Genomic DNA, 27,697 nt, shown 5'->3' with positions numbered 1-27,697 from the left:
TGAAATTCAATGTACGTTTATTATAACTTATTCTAAAACAATTTCTTTTCACATACATTTACACCTACTTCTAATAAATAGCTCACCATTTACTTTTCCTATACTCTGTTATATCTTTTGAATCGATATGGTTTCATAATAGGTTGGGTTTTTTTGATGCTTCGGTCTAAATTTTTTATTCTATGGAAACATATGTATGTACTTAAAAGTGGTTCCAAATTAGATGTAGGATCCCCAAGGAAGTTCCAAAAGAAGAAACATAATTCATTATATTGCGATAAAAAGTATATGAAAATTATTTTTATCAATTTTAGAACATCTCACGTACTATTTCAAATAAATCATGATGATACGTTTCTGGAAACAAATCAGATATCAGAAATGTTAGGTTGTATTCATATTTATTTATTTATGGATATTTATTACACGTGGCCTATATTTTGACATATAACGTGTAAAAACAAATTTTCATCTTCGAGTACCTGCTTTTAGGTGATATACCTTCCATAAATGATTTACGGTAGTAATAATAATAAAGCAAACATTCTGCGTGCCAAATAATAGGTGATTGTTTCGGGGTTGTGGAAGGGATGTAAAAGATTTTAGGAATCCAATCCTAGGAAACATATGTTAATGTGTAGTTTGCAGAGACCTGGAAAACAGTCAGAAGATTCGAAATGAGGACATAACTTCGTCAAACAGTTTTAATTGGTATAAGATCGTTTCTCATTTATTTTAAAAATAAACAAAATATATGTAAACTTGAGGAAATTATTTTGAATGTAAAGACAAACAAATATTGGTATGCACGAATTAGTTAGTTTCAACCATATCAATTCAAAAATATATTTTATCACTATTGGCAAATATCATTGGTAAGCTTGGGTTAGTTATATCTTTATTCTGCCAAGAGAATGCAACCAGTTTTGAGTGACACATGTCAAGAACGGAGAAATCTACATCTATTTGTAAAACACATGATAAGGTCTAATATTGTTGTAGTATCTTTGTGTCATAAAATACACATTAACTGGTTATATATTGTCGTCATTCTGAAATCTTTATGACAAATCCATCTGCACTGCACCTCAACTATTTGGGTCGTACAACTTTAACACATAGAGTTTTACATACGCTTAAAAAACAATAAAAACTGTTAGAGATGTTATCTAGCAACAGATGAACATTACGTCATTAACAAATTCATTATAAAGCACAAAATAATATTTACACAAACACCTATAATAAAGCACATAGCACAAAGCCATTTGGGAAAAATTGAACGTCTGATAAAAATGAAATAATATTAATAATAATAATAATAAGACAAGGAAACATCCTTTGTTCACAATTTCTCCTTCTTCATAATATCATTATATACACAGCACTGAACACGTCTGTGACCGCCAAAACAAGAAAGTCACTCTTGCAATTGTTTATGCATGATGGAAATAATTATGATAAGAATACGTTGAAAGTTATATTTATAGATTTTTTACCGCTATTTTTTTTCATTTAAAAAAAACTTGCGTGCATTTTTTCGTCATTCTTAATCGCAGCATATCATGATATCATTTTGAATATATCCATTTCAGAAATGGCTAACATATGCCAAATCTCTCAATATAACTTCTTCTATGCACACATTGGATTTTAATATTAGAAATCTCTTATGGATACTTGATATAGTTCTATTAAATCTTAGGATTTCGGGCAAACTTTGCATCTAATACAGAACACATTCACAATTGACACATAATGTATTCCAAAAATATACAAATATTAAAGCTCCGTTTTTAATAACAATCAAATATGTTATTTATATATTTATATATTTTAATAACAATCAAATATGATATTTATATATATATATATATCAACGTGGATAGTTGACTATTTTTGTCTCTACTGGCTTTCAAAATGCATTCGATATTAAATATTTTCTTTCATAATAAATCGTTAACTACGATCACAACACTACGTCCATTTTCGTAGGACTGTAAATTCACTAACGCAAAACATTATCCGTACTATGAACTGTTCAGTTTTATCACATAACTAATTTGAACACATCCGTCATCAGTTTCCTCCTTCAGGTTTCGGTATAATTGTGGCTTCGTTATTTTCCTTTTTTTTTGGCCTACGTTTCCTATTCTTGTCGCCTCTACGATTTTTTCCCTTTTTTCCCTTATTTCGTTTCTTGTTTTTCTTCCTTTTGCCTTTTTTACCCTTTCCCTTCTTTTTGCGTCCGCCATTTTCTTTTTGTCCTTTGGTTTTATTATTATCTACTTCACCAGCGGTAAGTTCTTGGAATATTCCTTCACACAGATCGCCTTTTTTCATGGCACGAATGGCGCGCTTGAAGGCTTTGTTTTTACGTTGCCACGGCGTAACAAAAGACACAAACAATTCGTCTTTCACCTTATTTCCCATAATCAAGTATTTCCCCTGGGTTGTATTTACGGTGTCACAGGAGCACTTTTTACCATATTCTATCATAGGAAGCATTTTCTTCCTATCCTTTTTCGTTAAGTTTTGCTTTTTGAAGAATTTTTTCTTCTTTTTTATAAGGAAGCCCTTGTGACCGCTTAGAAGATCTCGTATTTCGTTAACTTTTGCCCTAACCACTGAAAAATACAAAAAAATACATGCCTTTAATCACACACCATTATTACTGTAGTTTTCTGCAATCGGATCTGGGGAAAAATCCGAAACAAATGATTCTTGCTTTTTATGAAAGGTCTATATGAGTACAACTTAAGGGAAAAAACCCCACCAAAATCGGCCTTGAGCAAAAAAGGTTATAGGCGTTCTGGTTTTCGTACCCACAATTTTTCTAACTTTTCCTCCCGTTTTTCGGCATGCTGAGAATATTTTTGTGCATCACAAATGCTTTTCCGCTATTAGACCATTGACAAAATCAGTAAATTCCCATGTTGGGAAATTCTACCCCACCCAGTGCATTTACCAACTGCATGAATTTGTTGCACAATGTTCAGCATCGTCATGTGCATCAAAAATGCCAAATGTCAGATATTTTCAGTGATGGAGTAAACTCGTCAGGCGTCCCTAATCGCCCCACCCACCATTCTAGCTCATTTACTAACCACACGAAACATGTTGCAAATGTTCAGTCAAATCACATGTATTAACAAAGACCACCTCCAGACATTTTCGGTGGTGGCGCATCCCCGCCGAGCAGGACGATCTACCCTCTACTACCAAACACTAACTAAACACTACCGAATACTATACCTCACTATTGTGGAAAACTAACATAATACTTCAATTATATTGGGTAGTATTGGGTTAACTTCCTGATGTCCCAGCCAGACGTTCCTATTTCCCCACACCAAAGGCTAAGCCAGATGGGCTAATTTACTTATCGCACGAAACTTGTTGCAAATTTCTCAACAAAGAAGGGCAATGGCCAGATATTTTCAATAGTGGGCAAAAGATAATGTACATTACCAAATTACTAACGTATAAAATGTACCTGAAAACCATCAACATATTCCAACGAATCATAAATGGCCACTCCCAGGCATTTTCAGTGATAAAGTATTCCTGCCACGTGGAACGTACAAACTATAAATCGGACCGTTCCCAACAATAATTGACTCACTGCGGTCACTGTAACTCTTTATCGCGAGAAGCATTGGCCCGAGAAATTCCTCCCTGGCCATTGCTAGATTGGCTTCTGATACTTGAGCTCTCGAGTCATGACGTAACATTATGTAAACATATTTGGTCCAATTTGGAGCTCTGTTTAAAGCGTAATGATATTGTTACACAGTTAGCTATTGGTTGTTAATCGGACTATTGACCAGTCATAATTTGGAACAGAAATTTGCTTCCATTACAGCAGTGTTAAGTGGGATTAGCTCTAATCAAACGAAACACTGCGAGGAGTGTGGACTACTTCAGCACTGTCAACACTCTTCAAGACCAAGCAAACTACACACGGGTAACGAAAGACCCCATTTCTACTCATCAAACCAATGACCCAAAACGCGTATGCCACCATCAAAATCCACCCAAAGCCAGGATATATGTGTGCTACCGAGGCGCTGTCTACTACAAAACTGCCCAATACCTTTTGAAATCCTTATTTTCACTTGACTGCAAAAACTTTTGTAATATCATCAACGTAGGTTCGTCTCCTACGATGTATATGAAACCAGCCCAAAACAATCAGTATCTCCATTACAAACCCAACGACCCGTATCAGACCAAGAAAGCCATCATCACGACACTCACCAACCGTCCCTCAATATTTGTGACCATGATCTCCTCCATAATGCAATCTCAAGCAATTTTTTTCAACATTTAACCAAACACCAGCTACTCAACACCACAAAGTCAACATAAACTGAGCCATCGCCCGTCCACGTCAGCATACAATGACAGTTCACCAGTTCATCCTACCAAATGAGACGATTGTGGTGGATATTAATAGTTGTGTTAATAATATTATTTTTAAAATATCATGGAGCTGAGTGCGTTTATGGTTACTTACAATTTGATAATACATTTAGAGTGCGTAAAGTTGGGGATAACGTAAATAGGTTTTTTTTTACAAGGATCATTCATTTTGAGGTCGGATGCCAAAACTAAATCGTTCATTAAAAAAATTGCCAAGGATTTTTTTTCTTGGGTGCTATGTACATACCGCCTTATAAAAAACAAAAATCATTTGTTTCGGATTTTTTTCCCTAGGTTGGAGTGTCTCCTACCAGCCTAAGCCGCTGCTTGCAGTAACTAAATTGTCTTGTAGTTGTACAGCGCTTTCTCTCTCTTGGCGAATATTAGTTTACACTTATGGATGGAGAACACACTGACATATGACAGATTTGTATCGTGAATCTGTGCAGGAGCGGCGGACTGGGTGGCTCTAGGTCCTCGGACCAGCTGGTTTCCTTAATGCGCCCCTATTGCGGTGAAGAATACGTGACCTGACGAGAAAACGAAACTAGCTTGATAACCCTTTCCCGCACTAGTCATAGGTCATTTTTCTCTTCGGATTTAGGTCAATATATTTTCATCGGATGCAAAGATGAATTTATTTATTTTGAAAAAAAAGAACATGTCAATTTTTTCCAATGAGAGTCAATGGGCCTCCGAACCACGTCCAACGGTCCGAGGCCCAATCCGCTCCTGAATCTGTAGATCTATTCACCAAAGTATCGCCATTTTTAATTCTGGTTGGACTGTACGCTTATGATAAGACTTCGGGTTTCGGAAAGACCTCTACGCTGTCATCATAATCAGATTGCTATACACGCTTGCCATGGCAGCCATTGTTATAGAACAAATAGTCATGGACCATTAACAAAATTAGAATTTCTTTGTTGATACGGTCAAAAAGTTGAGGTTCGTGTAATTAAAAGTGGGAGAAATGGAACCAAGTTAATTGGCTACTCCCAGTAATTATTAATGTCAATTGACCACATTAAGCAATTAACTTTAACACATCTGGCCGGGTTTTGCCGAAACCTGGGTTATGTGTTGGACTGTACGGAATAACTTGTTTTGTTTGGAATTGACGAGATAAAACGCGAATCCCCTAAAATCGCTGGCAATGGCCTGAATCGAGTGTAATTTAACTGATTAAAAGACATATGCCTATATGGGCTGCTTAAAGAGCTCCCAAGATTTGTCGATTTTGTAAACCTATCTTTGATTTATAATGCATTAGGTATCTCATTAGGGAATTCTCAGTCCAGGACTTCCAGAAGTCTATGAACAACCTACAATTTAACTGGCTGAAGAGAGTTCAATTCGGAGGTGAACAGCTCTCACTTTACAAAATGATAAAGTTTCAGTTACTGAAGTGTGACTTTCGAGATATATAACTTATGTCAGACAATGATTTATGACTTGTTACTTGAGCAAAATTATTTACACTTTTAACAATGACACGATAAAATAAGGCAACATAGTCATTAACGAAATGGCATTTAACTGACAAAGATGATAAACCAGGGACAATAACGACCTATCACACGTGATATGCCGAAAGTATCCAATTCATTTCGCGATAGGTTCGAGAATTTCTTTAAAATATCCAATGCCATTAACTCGCTGAAATCCAAACCATTTGTAAGATATATAACGAGAAACAATTTCTAATGAAACACGGGTGATATGTGTAGAGTGTGTATGTATAAGAAAAGGTATGAGTGTGGAAATATGTAAAAACGAGGAAAAAAGACTCTGATAACGTTTTTAATCTAAATACAAGGAGTGACTGTTTGCTCAGGTTTCAGTGGCTATATAATCTGCCGGCTTCAAGTATTCTAACACCGCGACATGTTGAGAATTTTAATGTAGAAAGAATTCATCTGGTTGACATTTCATGCAGACGTATGTGCGTTTTTTTTTGTCCTGCCTTAAATCTTTAAGTTTATATACGACGTTTATTTAAGTAAGTCTTTTTACATGTCATATAGCCCAATCCATTCAACGTAACAGACGAGCTTCTAAAATATTAAAGGAACGATAATATTTTTCTGTTTTAAAGAAAATTATCCGGACTCTCCCCTTTTCGCGCAGAGTATACTTTTTTCCCTCTCACCCTATATTCTTGGAATGATCAAACGTGCGATCAAACGTCCAACCCATTCAACGTAACAGACGAGCTTCTAAAATATTAAAGGAACGATAATAGTTTTCTGTTTTAAAGAAAATTATCCGGACTCTCCCCATTTCGCGCAGAGTGTCCTTTTTTTCCTCTCACCCTATATTCTTGGAATGATCAAACGTACGATCAAACGCCCAACCCATTCAACGTAACAGACGAGCTTCTAAAATATTAAAGGAACGATAATAGTTTTCTGTTTTAAAGAAAATTATCCGGACTTTCCCCCTTTTCGAGCAGAGCATACGTTTATTTTCTCTCGCCCTATATTCTTCGGATGATCAAACGTGCGAAGCTTTGTGGCTGTTTTGGCCTAACTCCACTCTAATCTTAAACACTATGCAACGAAATAAGCAGGCATCTTGTCTCAGCTTTTGATTATATAAAATTCTCGCGTAATCCCTCAGACCTCGAGATCAACTTTATGTTGTCTTCACCTTGAACCCCCGCTGCTCGAATTCCCGAACACGCCCCATCTGGTGCCTACATTAATTCACGCGACCATGTATTTCCATTTATCGGGCACAAACATCAGAGAATGGGATACATTTAGTTGTTTTTGCTTGATATTGCTGTGTAATTAATTAAAACCATCACAACTTTGTGGAAATTCGATTTAGTTGATGATTGATTCATTTTGAAAATTCGGGTGACAAAAATTTTTTTCGGACAAATAGCCCTAAGCCCCAGCTCTCCCAACTGATATTGCCCCCCTATGCCTATCCACGCGACGAAAAAATTATGTCAATATAGATAACGTCTTATATATTAGTTCTCGTGGCGTATAGAAGGGGATTTGGGGGTGTTGGGACTTTTTAACAGTTTACCCTGATTGACTAAAGATAAAGAAAGAAACATATTGCCTTAACAAACTTGGGTGGGGGGATGCTTAAATCGCTAATATTTGGGACCTAGAAATTGACAGAAGCGGGTCGCAACGCATATAATAATGTAATATGAATGTATATAAACTGATTTACATTCAATCGATCCCGTTTTTACTCTAATTTCAAATCAGTTATGTTCGGCGAAATACGTCAGAAGTCCCTTGTTATAAATGGCGCTGAAACGCATTATGGTACACGGTTCGTGTACCAATGGTAAAATGTTTTTTTTTTTCATAAATATTGGATATCAGAAGCCCATCTTTTCCCAATAAGATCACATCAATGTTGATTTAAATTGACAAATAATTCCTGTTTTCAATGTCGACGGCTTTGGGTGGTATTGAGTTAGAGACTTAGCTACTTTAACCACCTTAAATTCTTTATTTGGACTAAGAGAGTAATGAATTCTAGCTTGTTATCGTTATGTTACCTTCGGCAATTTGTTAAACGAATTCTTTTTACTGGACGAAGATACTCGAAAGCTAAAAAGTTCAACATCATGTTGTCTTTACACCCAATCAGTTCGACAGTAACATGACGTCGTTTTACAATTTCTTTCTATAATCATTCACAAATAATTAATTCATAATATGTTTGTGAATCATTTCGTTTTAAACGTGAAATGAAATTGGGTTTAACGTCCTACTGTTCTGCTCCGAACTGGGCTTATGAAGGCGGACATACGCCATACAGTGTGCGATGTGGGAAATTTTGCCCGGACAGCGGCACTACGGCCTACTCTTATATCGAATTCCAACTGTCAAGGGATCTTTTACGTGCACGCCAATGTGTACACGGGACCTCGGTTTTTCGCCCCATCCGGACGACTAGACAGCTGTCCTTGTCCACGCCGGAAAATCTGGATGAACTTTCTCGGCCAATGCAGGGATCGAACACCCGACCTCCAGACTAGCGAGCCAGTGTCTTACCCACTTAGCTACCGTGATCCCCGTTTTAAACGTAAAGCTTTAACTATCATGGATTGTCGTGTTAAAATTGATTATCCAGTCCTTTCAAAATTGGTGATTGTCTGGAATTTAGGACATTTACTTACAATTGTTTACCTCACTACACTTCACATACTATTCAAGGGCGCAGCCCTCCCCCCCCCCCTCCTCTTTTTATTCGAAATTTTCCGAAGGAGACCACCCGAACCTCCCGTTATGCGCTTCGTGACTTCGGCGTTCGCAGCGACTTAGCCACCCATGCCCCCCATGATTTTCTACATTGCTTAAAAATCTAAAATATATTCAGAATGCACGATACTTTAGAGGGTTTATAAATAGATCAGTAGACGATGTCCTGGCGTGATTGAAGCTGTGGCGTTTTCATTGGTTGTCGATAGTACAAAACTAAGAACACGACACAATGATATAAGTGCATTGCAGTATGGTAAAATATAAAATACAGAATATAAAACGAAGGAAAACGAATTGAACAACATCTGATTTTAATCAGATTGTGGCCTCCCCATTTCCCGGTTTATTTCCTAAGATCACCCATTCCATATTATAATACTTTGGTTTTGATATATAATCCTTAAAATTCTGTTTGTTTACTTTAAGTTTCTATACCAGTTGATTTTATAATACCAATGTGCACATGCACATTGCCCATATCTAAACATTAATCACCTACTGTTTTTTTTTCAAATCTGGGTGAATGGCGTAGCGGATCTAGAAGCTGTGAATTGGAGGGGGGGTGCAAATCTAGGGCCACATCCACAATCCCACTCCACAATGAAAAATTAATGAGACTGGCTATAACATAGATTGTGTTGTCTATATATAGTTGTTCGCCGATCGCTATCTCGTCGGAAAGCAGTTTTATTCCTGTTGACATAAAGTTCATGTCATATTATGAATGTTATTGATTTAGTTATCAACAACACCCCCCACACCCCAACCCTTTAATACCGCGCCAGTTAAAAAGTCTCATAAGGATCATAATATTCACAAGAAAGTGCTGACGAACAATAGAGACTTTTGGCAAGCGGAATTTGGCAATGTAGTTTTAGAGTATTACAGCATGATGGCAGTTATCTATCAAGATCACCACCAGTACTAGTCAAGTGCCTAGCCTACAAATTCCCAGAGGGAGTAAAGTCGATCGACAGTCGCTGAGCTATTAAAAAAATAAGTAATATCGAATCTTATTAAAAATCTTCGACTTCGACTCGATATCACTTTTTGGTTTCACTAATGCAGTGATTCTCAACAGGTGTGCCGCGAAGATCTTCCTCACAATAAAAAAAATGTGAAAAACCACGTGATCCCAATTCAGTATTCACTGGTGTCTACTGATAAGTTTATTGCTGTGTTTTCATTATTTAGTTTGAGTCATTGTATGTGTCTATGACTAGTCCCTGTATACGGTTGTATTCCGTCTGACTTACGATGTTTTTATTTTGCTAAATTCAAATATTTTTCATATATATATATCTAACCAGGTGTGTCGCTATTTTTTATGTGTTCCAAGGTGTGCAGTTGGCCAAAAAAAGGTTGAGAACAACTGCACTAATGTATCATTTCAGAAAATTTATACCCCTTTACCATAGAATCACATCATTTACAGAGTGCAAGGTCCCACCTCTCTAAATTTAGCACGTATATCAACCAGCATACAGACAGACGGGAAAAATATGAAAATTCCGAGAAAAATTTTATCAAAAACAATGATTCAATTCCAGTCTTTACCATGGTTAAAATCATCACATCAAATATACGCCTTAGTGTTCTAGGATACAAATAGATTCATGAAAACGTTATGGCACAACATTTCAGCGTCTAAAAGTAGCAAAAATACGGTAAAAAGACGGACCTTTTCCGCGAGAAAGCTGTTCGATACGTGCTGCCGTATCCGCGTGCCGTATCACCTATGAAAAATACACACACATTGATGACGTCACACGCAAAATCAATACGGATACGCGATATTGAACGGAGGTGAAGACAATATACTTTAGGATAACGTTGTTCCACAGAGGTCTGTTCTGGTTTCCCTTTTTTCAGCTGAACAAACAATACCACATTACAGTGAATGTAGAAATCGAAAACATTTTATTAACTATTAACTTTGAAGGACGACACATGTCTGCAGGCCCGGCGGAGTGGAGGGGCGGCTTTAGCCCCCGAATAATTTGGCCGTAAGTACTCTTTTCTCCAGGTTATTGTGGCCCCTGGACCCTTGCCTATAAGGACCTAGGATGGAAACCACCCTAATCAAGAATTGCTTCCGCCGGCCCTGCATGTCTGTACATATATCTCATTCGAGTTCCCTTTAATAAAAAACAATATACTATTATGTTAAAGAACTGATTCCAAATAAATGTGACAATGTTTACTTACCAAAGTCTGCTCTGCAAAAATTATCAACGATAGCTTCATACGTTAGAGGATGTTTACAGGCGGTACAGTTGTTATCTGCTGTAACATGAAAGGTTAAGACTTATCCCTTTATAGGCTAGCATGCAACTACAGACTAATGTTACATCGTCTCACTAGTACTACATTCACACAATAAGGTGCACTATTTAGATAACATTATATTTTTAAATTAAAAAATAAATAAATTATCATTTTTAACAGTGTAATTCCAATGGTTCACGTGGTTTGTTACTAACAAAATATCGACCAAGATTAAAATTTTATGCTTTAACCAATTTAACTATGAAACCGAATCCAATGTGTGTTTAGTGTGAATATTTTAAAGAAAAGGAAATATTAAATAAACTTTAAATAAATCTAAACATTACACCTGTATTACACAAGAAAGAACCCATGCAAACGGTTAAACAACAAATAATATATAAATACATAAGAACATACATCATGTCATCAATATATAGATATACGTTCTAGTCAAGGTCAAATTGTTGTCTTTTAATTTCTAAAGAAATGCCTGCCGTGATCAGTTTGTGTGTGTTTGTTTTGGTTTGGTTGTTCTTCGTTTGTTTTGGTTGTGGGTTTGTATTTTTAAAGTTATTTGATTGTTTGTTTATTTTGTTTGTCAGTTTTTGGGTTGGGTTTTTTTGTTTGTTTGTTTTTTTTAGTTTCTTAAGGGGGGGGGGGGATAATAATTTTTTGGGGTTATGTAAATGGAGCCGAACCATCAAAATTTAATCCCCTACCTTCTGTCTAAAAGGGTAGCACAAAAAGGTATGTAGACAGACAAGGAAATATGGGGTGTAGGTAGATCTACAACAAAACATAATTCCAAAAGATTAGATACTAACCGTGACCTCAAGAGTTTTAAAAAGGTTGTGTGAGATTGTCTATGGGTTCGATGCCATGGCTGGAAATTAGCCATGGTCTCCGGGTGATTCTTTATTTTATTTTTTCATGTTCCTTTGGGTGTAGGCTATACATAAACGTATAGTCTAATTGGCATATGCAGTAAAGTGTTTCTTTTTTCGCTCTTTTTTGAAATACCATTATACATTTTCAGAGAAGAAAGGCTGGGAAAACAACTATTCTTTTCCAGTGACGACAGGGTGTGCAGTTCGGGGTTTCACAGCCAATTATTAACGGTTATTTATATAAAATCTACAAATATATGCCAATTACTTTTTGAGAGCCCTCTTTAATTCTATCTATTTTAGATTTATTTACACCGTGTCCGTATTTTGACATCTTTTGTTCGACTAAAGAACGGCGCATTATATGTACTATGTTCTGTTTTTTTCTGGGCGTGGTAAAATTACTGGCTCACTTACCCTTTACAAAGACCTCCTGTTGAACAAATTGATCAGAATATGGAAGAATAGGATGAGTACTGAAAATACATCTCTAGACTTCGAAGGAAATTATCTTAATTGTTTCGGAGAATTCAGCTTGTTGTGTGTGTTTGAAGCGGAAAAGATGACACTTGGTTCACTCGACTGATCAGACGACCCCCCTTGTGGGATTCCCCATCGTTAACTTCAATTATGTACGAATAAGAAGCCGTTTTTCTTTCATAATTCTATGTCTTTATTACCCATCTCCCCCATTTGGTCTATTATTTTATATCGGTGGTGAAATAATTTAAATACTTGTATGTCGAAGTCTGGGACTATCTGCCTTTCGAAAGTCATTATTAAGGAGTGCTAAAGATCATTGCACCCGTCGCATTAAATCTGTATTATTTTGATACATGTTCTATAAGTTTCATTAGGTTTTCTTTGATCAAGATAACAATTAATAGTAATAGTTTGTAGAAAACGAAGAATGTTAAAGAGAGCAATAGGCTTCACCTTTTGTAACATTATTTATTTAGCTTTCCACGTTTTAACTCCCCACCTAAGACGTTTATCTGCTATACAGCAATTCAACAGTGTGTAAAATGAAGATGATTTTTCATGATCGACTAATGGTTTTCAAACAAGACGGTGGGTTTTTTTGTCACTAACATTAGTGTGTCTCGCTTTCCCCCACTCTTGATCAAAAGAGTCTATCTGTCCTGTACAACTTAATTCCAAAATTCCCCGCAGTAACGTTTTTAGTTTTTGTTTTGTCTTTTGATTTTAAATTCAAAACATGTTTACCATCCTGTCCAACCTCGTGGGTTTTCTCCGGGTCCTCCGGTTTCCTCCCACTGCTAAAGACCCCTACGCGCAAACGAACCTTATATTAGTCCCGAAATGACCTAGTTTGTGTTGAGTGGACGTTATCCCCCCTCTCTCTCTCTCTCTCTCTCTCTCTCATCATTTAACGATCATGGTTGCTTACGCAACACTATTCGGCTAAGTGAACATGTAGTAAAGTACGTGAATTGGTTAATTTTTTGAGTAATTAAATTCATTCATTTTCCGGTTGTTGGAGTAACAAGATTACATGTATATTGTCCACAACTTATACCGCAAGTTAAAGGGGGCAGACGTTGAAGCAATACAAAAGTATAAATGGTAGTAAACATTTAATAGACCCGATATGCTTAACAATGCATATACACGTGTAACTTGCAAATCTATTAGCTGTAGTCTTGTTCAGCTTCTACTAGATGTTGCAATATCATCAAGATTAATTATATCAGAAATTGGTGGCACTCAAGAACGTATAAATTACTACAATCCAGTTAAAATTATATCTTTAATCGGCTTAATCCTCGCGGTTTTAATTTTTGTACACTCCTTGTGCGCGAGTCCTTTTGTTGTTGTTGTTTTTTTTTTTACATAAATGGAACTGCAGCGTTCTCACTGGTTATTTACAGTACACCACTAATAACACGACATGGTAATTCAGTTCGGTAGATTATAAAAATCATAATATAAAATGAATTGTAAAACAACCGATTTAAATATTTGTCAGCAATGGCCAAGCGGGTAGACTGATATTGTTCGTAACCATTGCTGCAGGAATATCGCTGTAGCAAATCTTTAAGTAATTATCCGAAATTTTTGAATCCCTAAAAGTTTCTTCGCCCACTAATGTGCACAAAACCATAGATTTCAAAACGATATGATGATACATTTAGTATGTAGAGCGTCCAAAACATTGTATAGTATAACTAGGAAGCAATTATCGGGAAATCGTTTCACTAATGTAAGTAATGCATATAATTTTTTTTTAAAATAGATTTCATAAAGTGATATACAGCAATTATCCGAAATTCCTAAACCTCAGTGGGCGCAAAACTTTCCCCACAGCACACTGCATGGCGTGTGTCCGTCTTCATTAGACCAGTCGGGACAGAACAGTAGCAGGACGTTAAACCCCATTTCATTCACTTCGGTGGACTCTCCAAAATCTAAATCGGGGTGTTCATATTATTTTCAGTAATATTATACGACACAATTTATTTCTTGGTTAATGTATTATTGCCTCTATAAAGATGCATTATGTAAGATTTAGATAAAGAGCTGACAGTTCTCGTTATAATAGTTAAAAATAGATAATGAAATGGGAATATCTTGAACATTTCAGTTAAATTATTTCATTCTGAGCGACGTTAGGGCTGTTTGGAGAATGGCGGAGTCTCGACTGTCAATGCTACCGTTGTTACGATATTAAACAAAGTCTCGATTATCCATTTTTTAATTAAATCATTAACCGCCAATCGTATTTAAATCCGTTGAAAATCCGATGGCATTGGGAGTTGATTGGTCTTGAAAAGTTAATAAATATCTGATTAATAATTTATATAACATTTAAGAGCTAGAGAAAGACCTTCACTGGTCTGATTTAGCTCTATCATAATGCATCTTTAAGTAAAGGTGTTGAAAAGAATTGCCATATCGTGAGGCATGACGTGTTTGACTAAAACAAACAACATTGACAGTTAGTAGCGTACTTGAAATAAGGCGAGCTCCGTAACTCATATCAGAGTGTGTGTAAGTAAAGTAGATCTATAAGGATGTAAGTACTAGGTACATAGCCGTAACGTGTTATGTAACAAACTCTCTGCATGCTGTTGGTCGAGATGCATTTTAAACAGTTCTTGGGAATGGAGGGGTCATTCGGGGCTCAGAATGAAGGGGGCATTATCACTTATGACACGTTCGACAGTTGGTAAAAATCGGTTTGACATGATTTGACTATGGACAAATTAAATTCTTAGTGATTTTTAAGGAGTATACCGAATCTGTTTTACTTTGTATTGCCGTAAGACCATTGGAATGTCAGAAAATATGTCGTATCTTATAGGGGATTGGCAGACGAATATAATCTACATTTGAAAAGATCAACGAGATACCTAGTTTCGCTCGTCGCCAAAAACTGTGCTATGTTATCATAGTTGGAAATTTAAAGAGTCCCAAGGCATCTTTTCCTCCCCCAATACACCATGTAAACTAATTTTGTTAGTCCTTCTAATACAAAGAACCGAATGTAATATGTTCACAAAAATTAAAGAAATTTCAGATAGCCTGTGTACCTCAAATTAGCGGGAATTATTGATTGGCACTGTGATCAATGTGTACTATTACACCGATTTGTCATTTGGTATTTATATAAACCTTTAGAATTAAAGGTATTACTTTTTAAATGGTTTTAAAAACTGTTACATTTTTATAGTGTTTGACTTGTCTTAAATTACAAACACGAGACACTTGGGCCCATCTTGCTGAAATCAAAGTCAGCCATTCATAGTAACACAACTTCTTCGATTATTACATGCGACGTTTCTTAACTCTTATGTATCTTTATTTGCTTGATAAAGATATATGTTAGACTATTGAAACGTTACATGTAGTAAATCCATAAAGTTGTGTTATTATGAATGTTATACCTCTACTTCTAAATGGCATTTATGGATAAAACACGACAGCCACTTTAAAAAATATCGTACCTTTCAGGAAAATGTCCCTAATGGTAATTTAAACCACGTAGATATCTAGTCTATTAAACTAATTTATATATAGAGAGAGAGAAAGAGAGTAAATTAAAGTATACTTTGTAGTATGTAGGTTGTAAGTAAAGATGTCATGCTGTCTAGTCTAATGTTTAACATTTCAACAAGTTAGATTAGTGTCACACTGAATTTAGTGTTAAAATGTTACAAAAAAACCCCACAAATACCTTCACATCGTTACAACACAACATCAATAACAAAACAAAAAGAGAGAAAAATGTATGTTTACAGGGATGATAGATCGGTAATTTTCACCATAGTAATAGCCAAAGTCAGTCCAATGTGAATTTCCTATATTTAACAGAGATACATTAAATACCGTCTCCCATAGACCCATTGATAATCTAAATTACGATATTTCAATAGCCGCTTGTCTAATAAATCATTAAACAGGGGGTACTTGAACAAAATGATTTGAAAGATATATACCGCATCATCCCTTTCCACTGTTAGCTAACAAAAAAAACTCTACTATACTATAAATATTATTTATACCTGTTATTCTATCATCTATAAAGGGATAAGATAAAATTCATACTCCATTAATATATCATCTTTAAAATGTGGACATAATAAAACATAGATTTAAACTTTTTTTTAGCGGCATTATAAGATACAGCTATGAAATCAATCCATGCTAAAGTATATAGGCCAGTCAAATTGAAATTTGAACAGGTATAATCTAAGTCTAAAAAATAAAAGATCGTGTATCATAGACCTCTTGTTTATTTTACAAAAATATAAAATTAATGGCTTAAAAAATTATTTTTATTATAAAAGGAAATAATAAACTTACGTTTGATATGATTTTGTTGCTCAATACAGAGGTCGTTATCGACAGGAAATTTGTCGCACTTGAGCATATCAGGCCATGGGAATCCGTAAGGCTGCATTCGAACCATACACGCCTCCTTCACACTTTCACATAAAGACCTACATGGATAAATCGGTCTGTCTAGACAAACAGGGGAGAACAAAGAACACAGGAATAACTTAGTGTCTGGGTGACAGTGTATTCCTAATAACGGTACCCAAGATTTGGCCTGATGGGTTACTTCGTTTAATGTATCATGGTCCAATAAATTAGGTAACCGCATTCTAGAATATCCTATGTCCTGGCACAGAGTTAAATTTGCAGGAATATCTATACATTTGGGACGCTGTATACGACCGCTCATCGTCGCCCAATCCTGAGTCCAATCACTTAGGTAATCCCCCTGGCCGTACGTATCACTATAATATCGGTAATCATAATCAGCCGCTACCAAGGCCACCACAAACACTGCCAACCACCACATGTTAACGCCAATCCTCATTTTTTAAAATATTCTATTCTATACGCTATGCGATTCCTAGATTTAAGACCACCGGTTGATCGGCGTTGAATGAACTCAGGAGTGCCTCTTTCGCTGAAGATGTTTTAGTCGTTCACATAAAAGTATGAGGTTCAGCGCTGAATCATACTCGTCAGGATTCGTCTGCAGTTTGCATCCAAATGACACTGAGAACTAAGGAAAATGTGATTCTTATAATATGGAGTTTTTGAATTGTGATTATTTTAAAAAGTCACACATAATTTAACTCGCATCCAATAAACTTGCAGTATTATAAATTCGCGAGATCGAAGTGTCACAATCGGGTTCTTTGCTGACTAAAGTCAGTAGATCTATAACAATCGTACACCGACTCTTGGAATCTATAAAGTATGCCTATAGCTATTCACACGATTCATATGTTATATCTTTTAGATTTGACTAGCTTGGTTTATATTTTCGACATGTATTTATCTTCTATCACGTTCATAGGTAGCCATGCCTCGAGGCGGTTTGTCTAGCGTCGCCGTACTATTATTACAACCTCTATCTTCTTTCAACCATCAACATGACACGATGCACTGCAATTTAGAAACAGGAAAGGAAAAAAATATGAATAAAATATTACTTTCAATTGAAAACAGGGTTTCTGTTAAGACTTGAACACTTGTGTGTATATCTACCTTTTAAATGTATCTGCCAACAATTGAAAGCACATGCTCTTTGAAGAGAGCAAGGAGAAATAAGAGACCGGTGTTGGCTGTTCAAGATTGGGTGAGCCGTGTGGCAGGTTGACAGATCTGAAGCGGTTAAGATACGCCCCACAGAGATAGACATAATATAGCTGATGATGACATGGGTAAACTTTAGACGTGTCGCTACTAATTCAAACTATGCTCAAATATCTCTACTGCTCCGCCTACAGACAGTCTATAGTTTACATATCATACACGGTAAATGGACTACTTGATAGCCCCACTCGCGTCAATCAAGGCTGTCGAGGGGGTAAAGAATAGTTTGGGTGACCATTGATCCATGCTATTCTGTTCGTCAATCCATTCATTTATCTTATATGTGTACCATACAACATAATATAGATAACATGTAAATTATGCGGTTTATCAAATTATAAATCAGGCGGGGTTTTTTTTTCATTCAGAAATATTCGATTCCGCCATGACATAAATTTATCGCTAAACAAAATTGAAAATGCCGTATATTAAAAATATGTTTCTCATTTTGTCATCATACTGGTAAAAACAAATGTATGGTCGCATGCCCGTCTTTATTATGCCGGTGGGTGTGACCGAGTAAAACAATATGGAATCATATTGAGCAAGACAATTAACTTGGAATTTAAGAAGTCCACGTCCTTGTCATTTGTGTAAAATTCCAAATATATTTCATTTAAGGTTGCTTCCTATACACAACATAGAATTCGTCTATCAATTTATTAAGTAGACATATTCTCGAGTTTGAGGAATGTGTGTAATAGAAGATAGTTGGATTATACCTAGACGTACTGCTTAGACCCTTTACAACTTTTAGCACGTCAGATTATGATCGGTAATAATTTTTATTACGAACATTATATTGTTTGCTTAAGATAAGTGATATGCTGGCACGTTTGGGAGATCTAGGGGCTTTAAAAACAATTCCAATAGTTATATGAGAATAAGAAAGAGTTAAATGGCGGAATGTTTTACATTTTAAATCGTTTATGTACACGATGTTAAATCTAAATAGGTTTATCGCCAGAGTAATACTCGAGTGTAGCCCGCACAGTAGCGACGTGTCTCGAGTAGTAATTTCGTGGTGGCTGACACTTAAATGAAAATTCATTTACGTTTTGAATAATAAAAAAGAAGTATCCTTAACCAAAAGATAACTTGAGAAAAGGAAAAAACACATGCACCACCTGTCCAACCATCGGCTGTGGTATTAATTGTGTGCCATATCAGTTAAAGATACATTATGGGAGATTCGATAACGAGTTGGCAGTTCTCACTTTTATAGTTAAAAACTAGATAATGTAAAGGCTGAAAATTTCATTCAAATTGATCCACTATGAACCAAAAACTAAGCGATTGAAATTTCCGCCTAGCCTCGATCATCATTACTAAAGTCAGTACGATAAACATCATAGTCTCGATTATCCATTTAATCGTGAAGGGAAGTTATATGCAGTAAATCGGCTCATAATCCACTAAAGATCGAAGGCTAGCGATGCCAGCTAGAGTTGATTATGGTCTGGATAAGTTATTTAATGTCTAATTAATAATTTAGATAACATTTCAGGTCTAAAGAAAGACCTGCAATAGACAGATTTAGCTCTTGCATAATGTACGTTTAACTTTCATGAGCTTACCACCAAAACTGAGTAATGAAATAACTATTAGATCGAATTAGACGACACTTTTAATTTATCATGCTATCTGACAAGCTGTATACTTATGAATATAACAGAACTATGCCTATTTATGATCTTCTCCACGGTCGCTACCCCTGACATGTGGCAACTAGTGTTCCGCACGAATATTCGAATATTGTCAGTAATTGTTACCCGAATTTTCAGAATAAATCAATCTTTAACTAAACCGAGTTTATACAAAGCTCCACTGAAGTATTATAGTATTTAAAACGTACATCGCGAGCGATTTCATTTAAAAATTCTATTTCTATGTTATATGACCTCATTCTCTGATGTTTTTGCCAGAAATACGGAAAAACATTGCCCCAAAAATGATCAAGGCGCTTGACTGCCGCGGCCCCGTCATCTCGGAAGTACTTGTTATAGTTTTAACCACATTTAATTTGACATAAGTGACACAATATATTTGTATTTAATGACATTCCGTTTTATTGTTTTACTAACCTTCCTGGTTATTTAGGTCATACTATAGATATAATTTTAAAGCAATTACGTGAGAGAAAATAATTATGACTATCATCCTTCTATCCTTCTAATACATCATTCTGATGATGTCGGCAAATGGTAAATGACCTTTTCCGAACTTATATGAGAAAGAGAAAGAGAGAGGGAGAGGGGGAGAGAGGGTGGGGGGGGGAACTTTCACATCCACTCGACACAAACTAGATCATTTCGCAACTAACTTGGTTTAATTTCAATAATCGCATGCGCGTGGTGGTCTTTAGCAATGGGAGGAAATCGGGGGACCGGGTGAAAACCTATACAATGAAACTATATGAAGTTTAATAAGTCTTAAGTCAGTATTTTTGTGGTTATTCTCTATTTAAATAAAGAATATTGATAGTGCATTATAACTACTGCCGAACCCATATTTTCACCCAAAAGATAACCCCTCTAGCTTTATATCAAATATCACAACAAAATATACAAATATCTTAAAATCTTAAGATGTAATTGGAATTCAATCTTTTCAAAAATACAAATGCAGTGGTACGCTAATTACCCCCGTTTTACATATTTGGAATTCCTAAATACTAAGCTGTATTAAATTTCGCTCCTAAAATGTTCAGATAACATCTTCTTCTTTTATACTTTGTTGTAGGGCTCTGTAAAATTGAGATTTACAACTCAATTTAAATTTGCACAAAGAAGACTAATTGAAGATCTCAGCCGACGTTGTAACAAGAACGAAACCAGACAACTAAAATATTGCTTTTAGCATGGTTTTACTTTTCTCAAATATATTTTGTCTTTGATATTTAAGAAGTTCTGAGACATAAAACAAGAGCCATGTACCTATAAATCTCTGTTAGAAACCACATATTGAAAATTACTTACACGTTGATTGTTCTGGTGTACAGGGAAGGGTTAGAAATTCACTCTTGAACATGAAACGCGGGCCTTCTTTCCTAGACTATATTATTCAGAGTGCGGTCTGTTGGATATGACACTTCCAGATATCATGAACTATCTTGTAGACTGGTTGACTAGAAATGACAGTGTAATGGTATAAACACGCCGTTAAAGGGTATAGGTAAAATTGAAACGAGCGTTGTTGACATGTGTGATTAGTTAACGTGGACAGGTGTAAGTCCCTTTAATGATAGCGCTAACCAAATAAACTCTTTATGTTACTTGTTTATCACATAATGACAGTCTTCTAATATTATTATTGGGCGGTGGAGTTAAATAATCCAACCCACTGTGTCATTCCTCTCACTAACGTCGTTTATGTAAGGTCGTAATAGCGTGAAATAATAATTGTGACGATAATTGCTCGCCTTGCGTCAGCCCATCATCGTGACTCTAATTGGTTTGTATATTGTTCGCGTCAAATGAAGCGGATTTTAATCCCCAGGAAAAATAATAAACTCAGCAAAACACGTGGTGTCTTTGATGGTTTTCGTTTTAATTTAAGTGTCTACTGATATCAAATAAAATTGTGTAATATTCGAAATTTCTGGTTGTTTGAAAGTTTCATATTTTTACAACGATTTATTATATTTCTTTGACCACTCACGAGAACAACACGTTTAATAAACATTATGACATTTAATTTAGTTTTAGCACGATTCAAAATAAAATACGTCCGAATTTTTAAAATCCCACAGCCGTATATAATATCAAAAACATGTAATCCACTAACTTTTTCCAATATATATTTTTTTTTCTTATTCCCGGTCTTATTCATCATTGTTTCAACAATCTATATATCAAAAGTTAAACATTGCAATTGTCATAATGGTCGCGGAAATGTAAAACGTATGGATTAGAATTTATAAGTGAAGAATTCAGTAAGAATTTTAAGTAAATATATATCTTTCAGATACAATTAGGAACTAATTCATCAAATATTTTGAAACGGAATACACTTTCCGGTGTCTACAAATTTTAAATTAGATTTATCATTAGTAATGAACATATGCAATACATAGACTTATATACCATGGTATGCTACAATATGACTAGTTTAAATTTAACAATCTAACATACTGAAACATGCTGAGAATAAATCTGGAATCTAAAATTTGGCCGAAATGCAAAATGATTAAGTGAATTAATATAAAGATTTCAGAGATAAAATTTTTAAAAAGGTACAGCTAATTCGTATATAATTCAGTTTGTACATTTCAATCCACGTGGACGCTCTATTATGATTTTAACTTGGTTTTAATGCATTACATTCTTGTCACGGTAATGTCTATCATTATAATATTGTCACACAGCACAATCGACTTTGACGTCAATGTACTTTACTGCTTAGGAATTCACATAAAACCGCATATCTTCATTTAACGTTTACATTCCAATAAAATGTTTAACAACAGAAATTCCCCAAGTATTATCCTTAAAATGTCATTTAATATCTACAATGAAGTTTAACACCTAATTAAGGAGTTGGGTTCAGCGAACGCATAAACTTGTCTATTCTGAGTTTCCAAATGATGGACAGTGTGGGCCGAGGAATTGCTTCTAAGATTAGGTTTTAGGGTATAAGATTATTCCTTAAACTTGTACTATGAATATGCTTGTATAATGTGAGTTTTAAGTTAAATATTTTTGGTGCATATTCGGAATTTTCAACATTTAGAACGAAGGATATTATCAAATCTCTAAATCGTATTCAAAAGAAAACAAAATTAATAGAGACGTGGTTTCTTGTTTTATGGGACCTGGTACCATACACCCCTGAACACCGAAACAACGCCACAGAACTACTTCCCGGATTCATGTTTAGAAAGATGCTTATCTGAATCATGGAGATAGAAAATGAACATAATTAATGAAATCAGACAGATTGTACGTGAATGTTTGACAATAAAACCCCGTTAACAACCTTTAGTAAACGCTATAAAATCAACAGCTTTGTCGACCAGCCATCTTGCTCGGAAAATCATTCATAACTTCTATATCCCGTGCTGAAGAGCTCCACTCATCATGAACATCATCTATTTGAATGATATGATAATAAAACTGGTTAGAAATGAGGTGTGAACTATAAAGAGAGCATTTTACGAGCAAGAAAGTTGTAAATAGGCGTTGTGTTTAAAGATTTATACGTACATATATATATATATATCTAATGGAACGAACAGATCATTTACACAAATAATTACAAATGGCTAAATGTGCAGAAATTGTAATAAAAGCAATCGTGATACCATTAATAATTAGAGATAGAGAAATGCCTTTAGTGAACTCTGAACTAAAAGAAAAGAGCAATAATTATGCCACTGTTACATGGATGGATCCATACCTATATTATTAATGTCTATACACATCTATTTCTTGATTGTTCGTTCCATAACTATTACAAGGTTTACATAATTTGAAAAAATGTTCAGAAGAGAATTGTCAATGGTTAAATCGTTGGGCGTGTGTGTCAAATGATGAAAATTCATGGCATTGTATGCGCTAGGCATTCACCACTGGCGATATTTCTTTCCATTGGTCATAAAATATGTCATCCAGACAATATTTCTGGTCAATGAATATTTTGTGAATAAAATATTGTAAATCTGTAAAATCGGAACTAAACGTCACATTCATCAACACTTCTTTCCCTCATAGAACTATACGAGAAATCTATGTTTCGACTGCATCGCTGTTGTGTCGATTTTTAGTACCTAGTGTCGATCTTACCGGTCGCGACCAACATGTTGTTATCGGGACTGAAATAAATATTTCTTTCCGACACATCTCCAACGCCGAATTACCGATGACACGTGACATGGATACGTCAAAATCCTTTATGCTTTTGTGTACTAAATAAGTACAATTAACCATTTATTTTAAATATAATAAATACAACAAATGAATAAATAATTTGGCTACAAGTTTCTGATTTGGCTAATGATATGTGTATCTGACTAAAACAAATTGGCTAAAGGTTGTTGAAGGCTAGTGCGGTACTTACACCATGGTCATCAGGTAGGATACATAATTTGTTAAAAGGGGGGGGGGGCTGAGCCAACAACTTATAGGCAATTCGTGCATCTTAATAAATCAATTAAAATTTGTTCAGTTATCTTGGAAATGTGTTGAAGTCGAAAATGATTTTTACAGAGATAATACTCAATAGGAGAACAGTCATCATGAGAAAACCTGCAACACAGTGGCAGACAAAACTACATAAGAAACTTTGGAGAGTGGTGATTTATTCGTCTTGTGCCATTTTCAATCTAGAATCAACATATTTTTGTACCATCTCGCGTAATGCAATATAACGAAAGCCAGGATATGTGCTAATTAACATTTAACTACCTTATTACTCTGTCTTTTTTGTACCATTACTTACACCGAAGACGTTTAAATAACAGATGTTTTACCATTTCTCTTAAAGTTTTCTTGTCTGATGTAGATTACAGCACAGCATTGGTTATATATATATATCAACCTAACAACCATTGTAATTATTTTTCTTGTAGAATTCTCATATATTCTACATTACCATTTCTATATCTATTATTACATAGTCTAGACGATCTCTATATATAGAACTACGAGAATGTGATAAATTAATATCGATTACGATTAGTTTTATTCTAAATAGGCTTTACTTATTCATGTGCACGTTTCTGTCTTGAGGTGAATCCGGCCATGTTTATTACCAAATGAATGGGAAAAAACACAGGCACGTGAAGGGATTAAAATAAAACTTCTTACTACTGCTTGACTATATATTACAACGTATATCACCCGCCATATTGTTTTGACTTGTTGACGACATTTCGTCTGCTATCTCACAATACTCACTAGTTCAGACATAGAGATTTTATTTGATCATTATACAGCTTTCAATGTAATTAAATTGGTCATTTTACAGCGTTATTAATTACAAATCAAACCCGAAGCGCTATCACGTGGTGATTATCAACTTCGTCGGACCGGAAGTAACGCGAAATGATGTCAAAGGAATTCCCCTTTGTTTTTGTTAGTAACAGCCTGTATCACCCAGTCATATTAATGCACCGCAGTACAGTACATTAGTACATTAATATATATTTTTGAAAGATATATTTCCAGATCTCTTGGTTAGCCCCAATAACGGAATAAATATGAAGAATTTAACTTAATTGCAGAATTCATTTGATTTTTATTGTTACATAACTTATTTAATTATCTATATGCCGCTTTTATTAAAGCTTTCGTGTACCGATTGTTGCCAGTTGTATCAGTTTTACTCCAGGTACCATCATTTGTCAAATATGCAATGGATAATATCATAAAGCAAAGTACATGTATAATATATCTCGGCTGTTTCATTAGTGATCCGATATTCTATGCAATTCAGCTGGTAAATAAAGCAAAAAAAAAAAAATGATTTCATATCTAAAACATAAAAAAAAGACTTCCCTTTTTTCACCGGCGGAACAATATATTCTTCTAAAGTGATTACTTTTGAAAAAAAAAATACTACAGGAAATGAACGCATTATCTATTTCACACGGCTTCTTCGTGGCAAATAATTTTATTATATAAAGCCATGATAATTGCAGGATTGCTATTGATAAGATCTTATCATCGCTAATGTAAAGTTAAAAAACTAAATTACATGATATTAGAGCACAGTTTTTCTTCTTCATTCTAGCACTAAATCACCTCAGGGAAGTAAAAGACCTCCAACAGAATTCAGGGAAGAAACCTTACAATACTTATGTAATGCTTGATGAGGCCTGTGAAGAGGATTACAGATAACACACATCGACCAAAAAGTAAAGATTAAGTAGAATTGCATATGGCCTACCACCTCGAACACAAATTAACCATTGAAAATCATGTTTGTGGATGATTGATCACACGCACATGTTAATCAACAACTAGTTTGCCAAGTGACTAGAAATAGAAAGCCAAAATTCGTTTCTTGTCTGCACTTCTTATGATTTATCTAAGTTTGTTCAAGATCCTCAAAAAATGTTTCAGGCGTTGATAATGTCTGAAAAGTTCTGATACTGACGCACTTGAATTTAATACCATTATCTAACTAGGCAATTATTCATAATGTTCTAAGTATTGGGTGTGCTATTATGTAAGATTTTTGTGTTCCAAAAAGGAATCGACATGATAAAACATGTTTTGGACAAACTAAGCTCCTCAGGTAAAAAAAAGAATGTTCCACTGCGGGATGCAAAAAGATTAGAGGTCGAAATATTAGACTTTTCTTGACTACTAGTATGCAGTACCAAATAAAACAAGAGCAATAACTTATAATTCGAGAATTTAATTTTGGTATAGACAGGTGAGCCAAGTATTCCGTGGTTTGACGCCCATTCGACACAAACTAGGTCATTTCGGGACTAACAATATGGTTCATTTTTTTTTATTTCAATAATTGGTTTGCGCATAGAGGTCTACGAGGTTGGACAGGCGATCCTACTCCTCGTCACGTATAACCAGGGAATCGAAACCACACCAGTTGACGCCAAAAAAGACCTTATGATACAACGTGCACACGCTAACGATTCGATCACCCAACCTCCCGAAAGGCCGCACCTGGATTAAATAATCGCTTTGTAGTCGGTTTAATTCTTCTTAATGTAAGTTTGTATGATTTTGGATAATATCAAAAAATAAAATTATAAACCTCGTGCCTAACGACAACATAACAGTTTAATTTCAGACAACGTTACTGAAATCAAGAAAAATTAAGATCAAGCTTACTTTTGAACAGCTTCTCAGAACCAGGTTTTGTGGATACAGAACCCTTTGGTTTTATTGTAACGACATGACACATCTTTATGTTCTTTTAGAGGCATATATATAATTGCTCTACACATTTGTTACTGTACTTGCTTGAAAACGTTGAGAGAATACTCTTCGAAACGTCGCCCAAATAAATCAGTAATTGTTCTTCCATAAGTATGTGTTATAGTTTATTACATCTTTATGTCTTTACCTTTTTTCACCTTTTTTTTTCTTTTATCCGAAACGACATAACATATCGCCTAAAATTACTATTACAATACTTTTCCGGAACTGTATGTTGGACAGTAAATATAGAATGAGCGACTGGCCTTGGTAGTTTTTAGCATCGATAATCAGGAACAAAAAAACAATGATTCGTGTTCGCACGAATTCAAATTTGAACAGGACCCTTCCTTACGGCCAATATATAACAATAGCCGCATAATCTTGAAAGATTACTTTGAATTATATTTAAGTAGGTTTACGATATATTGTCCATATTTATTATTGTTGTAATATTTTACGCCATCGTAAAACTAATCGATATTTCAAATTGGTTGTTTTACCCTGGTAAGGAAATCTTGAAATTAATTAGTGATCTGACGCCCATTGGGAATCTTTTTACAAAATAAATAGTAAGTTTATACTTACATTAAGAGAACATCGTATCCATTTCCGAAATTCTATGCAAAAACGCGTCTGTAAATCTGGATTTAATTTAAATCTTGAGTTTTCTTACAGCGGACATTGACGTTAGCATTTTCATCTAGCTGAGGGCATAAAGCTCAATGCTGAAGCGTGTGCAACATAAGAGAATCCTGAGAAGGATGGTCGTATTTAGCTCACAAATAAACTTAACAACTGTCAAAATACACTATCTATTTATTTATTATCAAAAACTCATTAGCCTGTG

General features: G+C 35.0%; 1 protein-coding gene across 6 annotated transcripts; it reads right to left on the bottom strand.

The window, feature by feature from the left end:
• LOC126823220 (secreted frizzled-related protein 5) lies at window positions 1-27,697 on the bottom strand. Of its 6 annotated transcripts, none has more exons than XM_050551885.2 (5): window positions 27,436-27,695; window positions 16,652-17,749; window positions 16,351-16,365; window positions 10,875-10,949; window positions 1-2,627 (listed from the first exon to the last, which is right to left on the bottom strand). In XM_050551885.2, the coding sequence occupies exons 2-5, from the start codon at window positions 17,169-17,171 to the stop codon at window positions 2,080-2,082; spliced, it is 1,158 nt and encodes a 385-aa protein (XP_050407842.1). In that variant the 5' UTR covers window positions 17,172-17,749; window positions 27,436-27,695; the 3' UTR covers window positions 1-2,079. The 6 variants fall into 6 exon arrangements, with proteins under 6 accessions (XP_050407842.1, XP_050407837.1, XP_050407839.1 ...); XM_050551880.2 differs by having other exon boundaries at window positions 10,875-10,952; window positions 27,436-27,694; XM_050551882.2 differs by lacking the exon at window positions 27,436-27,695 and adding an exon at window positions 20,938-21,221 and having other exon boundaries at window positions 10,875-10,952.

Source organism: Patella vulgata, chromosome 6 (genome assembly GCF_932274485.2).
Source record: "Patella vulgata chromosome 6, xgPatVulg1.2, whole genome shotgun sequence".
In the NCBI taxonomy this organism is placed as follows: Eukaryota; Metazoa; Mollusca; class Gastropoda; family Patellidae; genus Patella; species Patella vulgata.
Note: the sequence above shows the minus strand (reverse complement) of the source record. Positions and strands in the feature narration are given on the sequence as shown.

Bases quoted from the DNA above. Each gene is read 5' to 3' on its own strand.
- LOC126823220 (XM_050551880.2), bottom strand. From the start codon at position 17,171: ATGAGGATTGGCGTTAACATGTGGTGGTTGGCAGTGTTTGTGGTGGCC. The intron at 2,628-10,874 runs GTAAGTAAACAT...TGTATTTTTCAG, and splicing joins TTTTTGCAGAGCAGACTTTG to TGGTTAGGGCAAAAGTTAAC.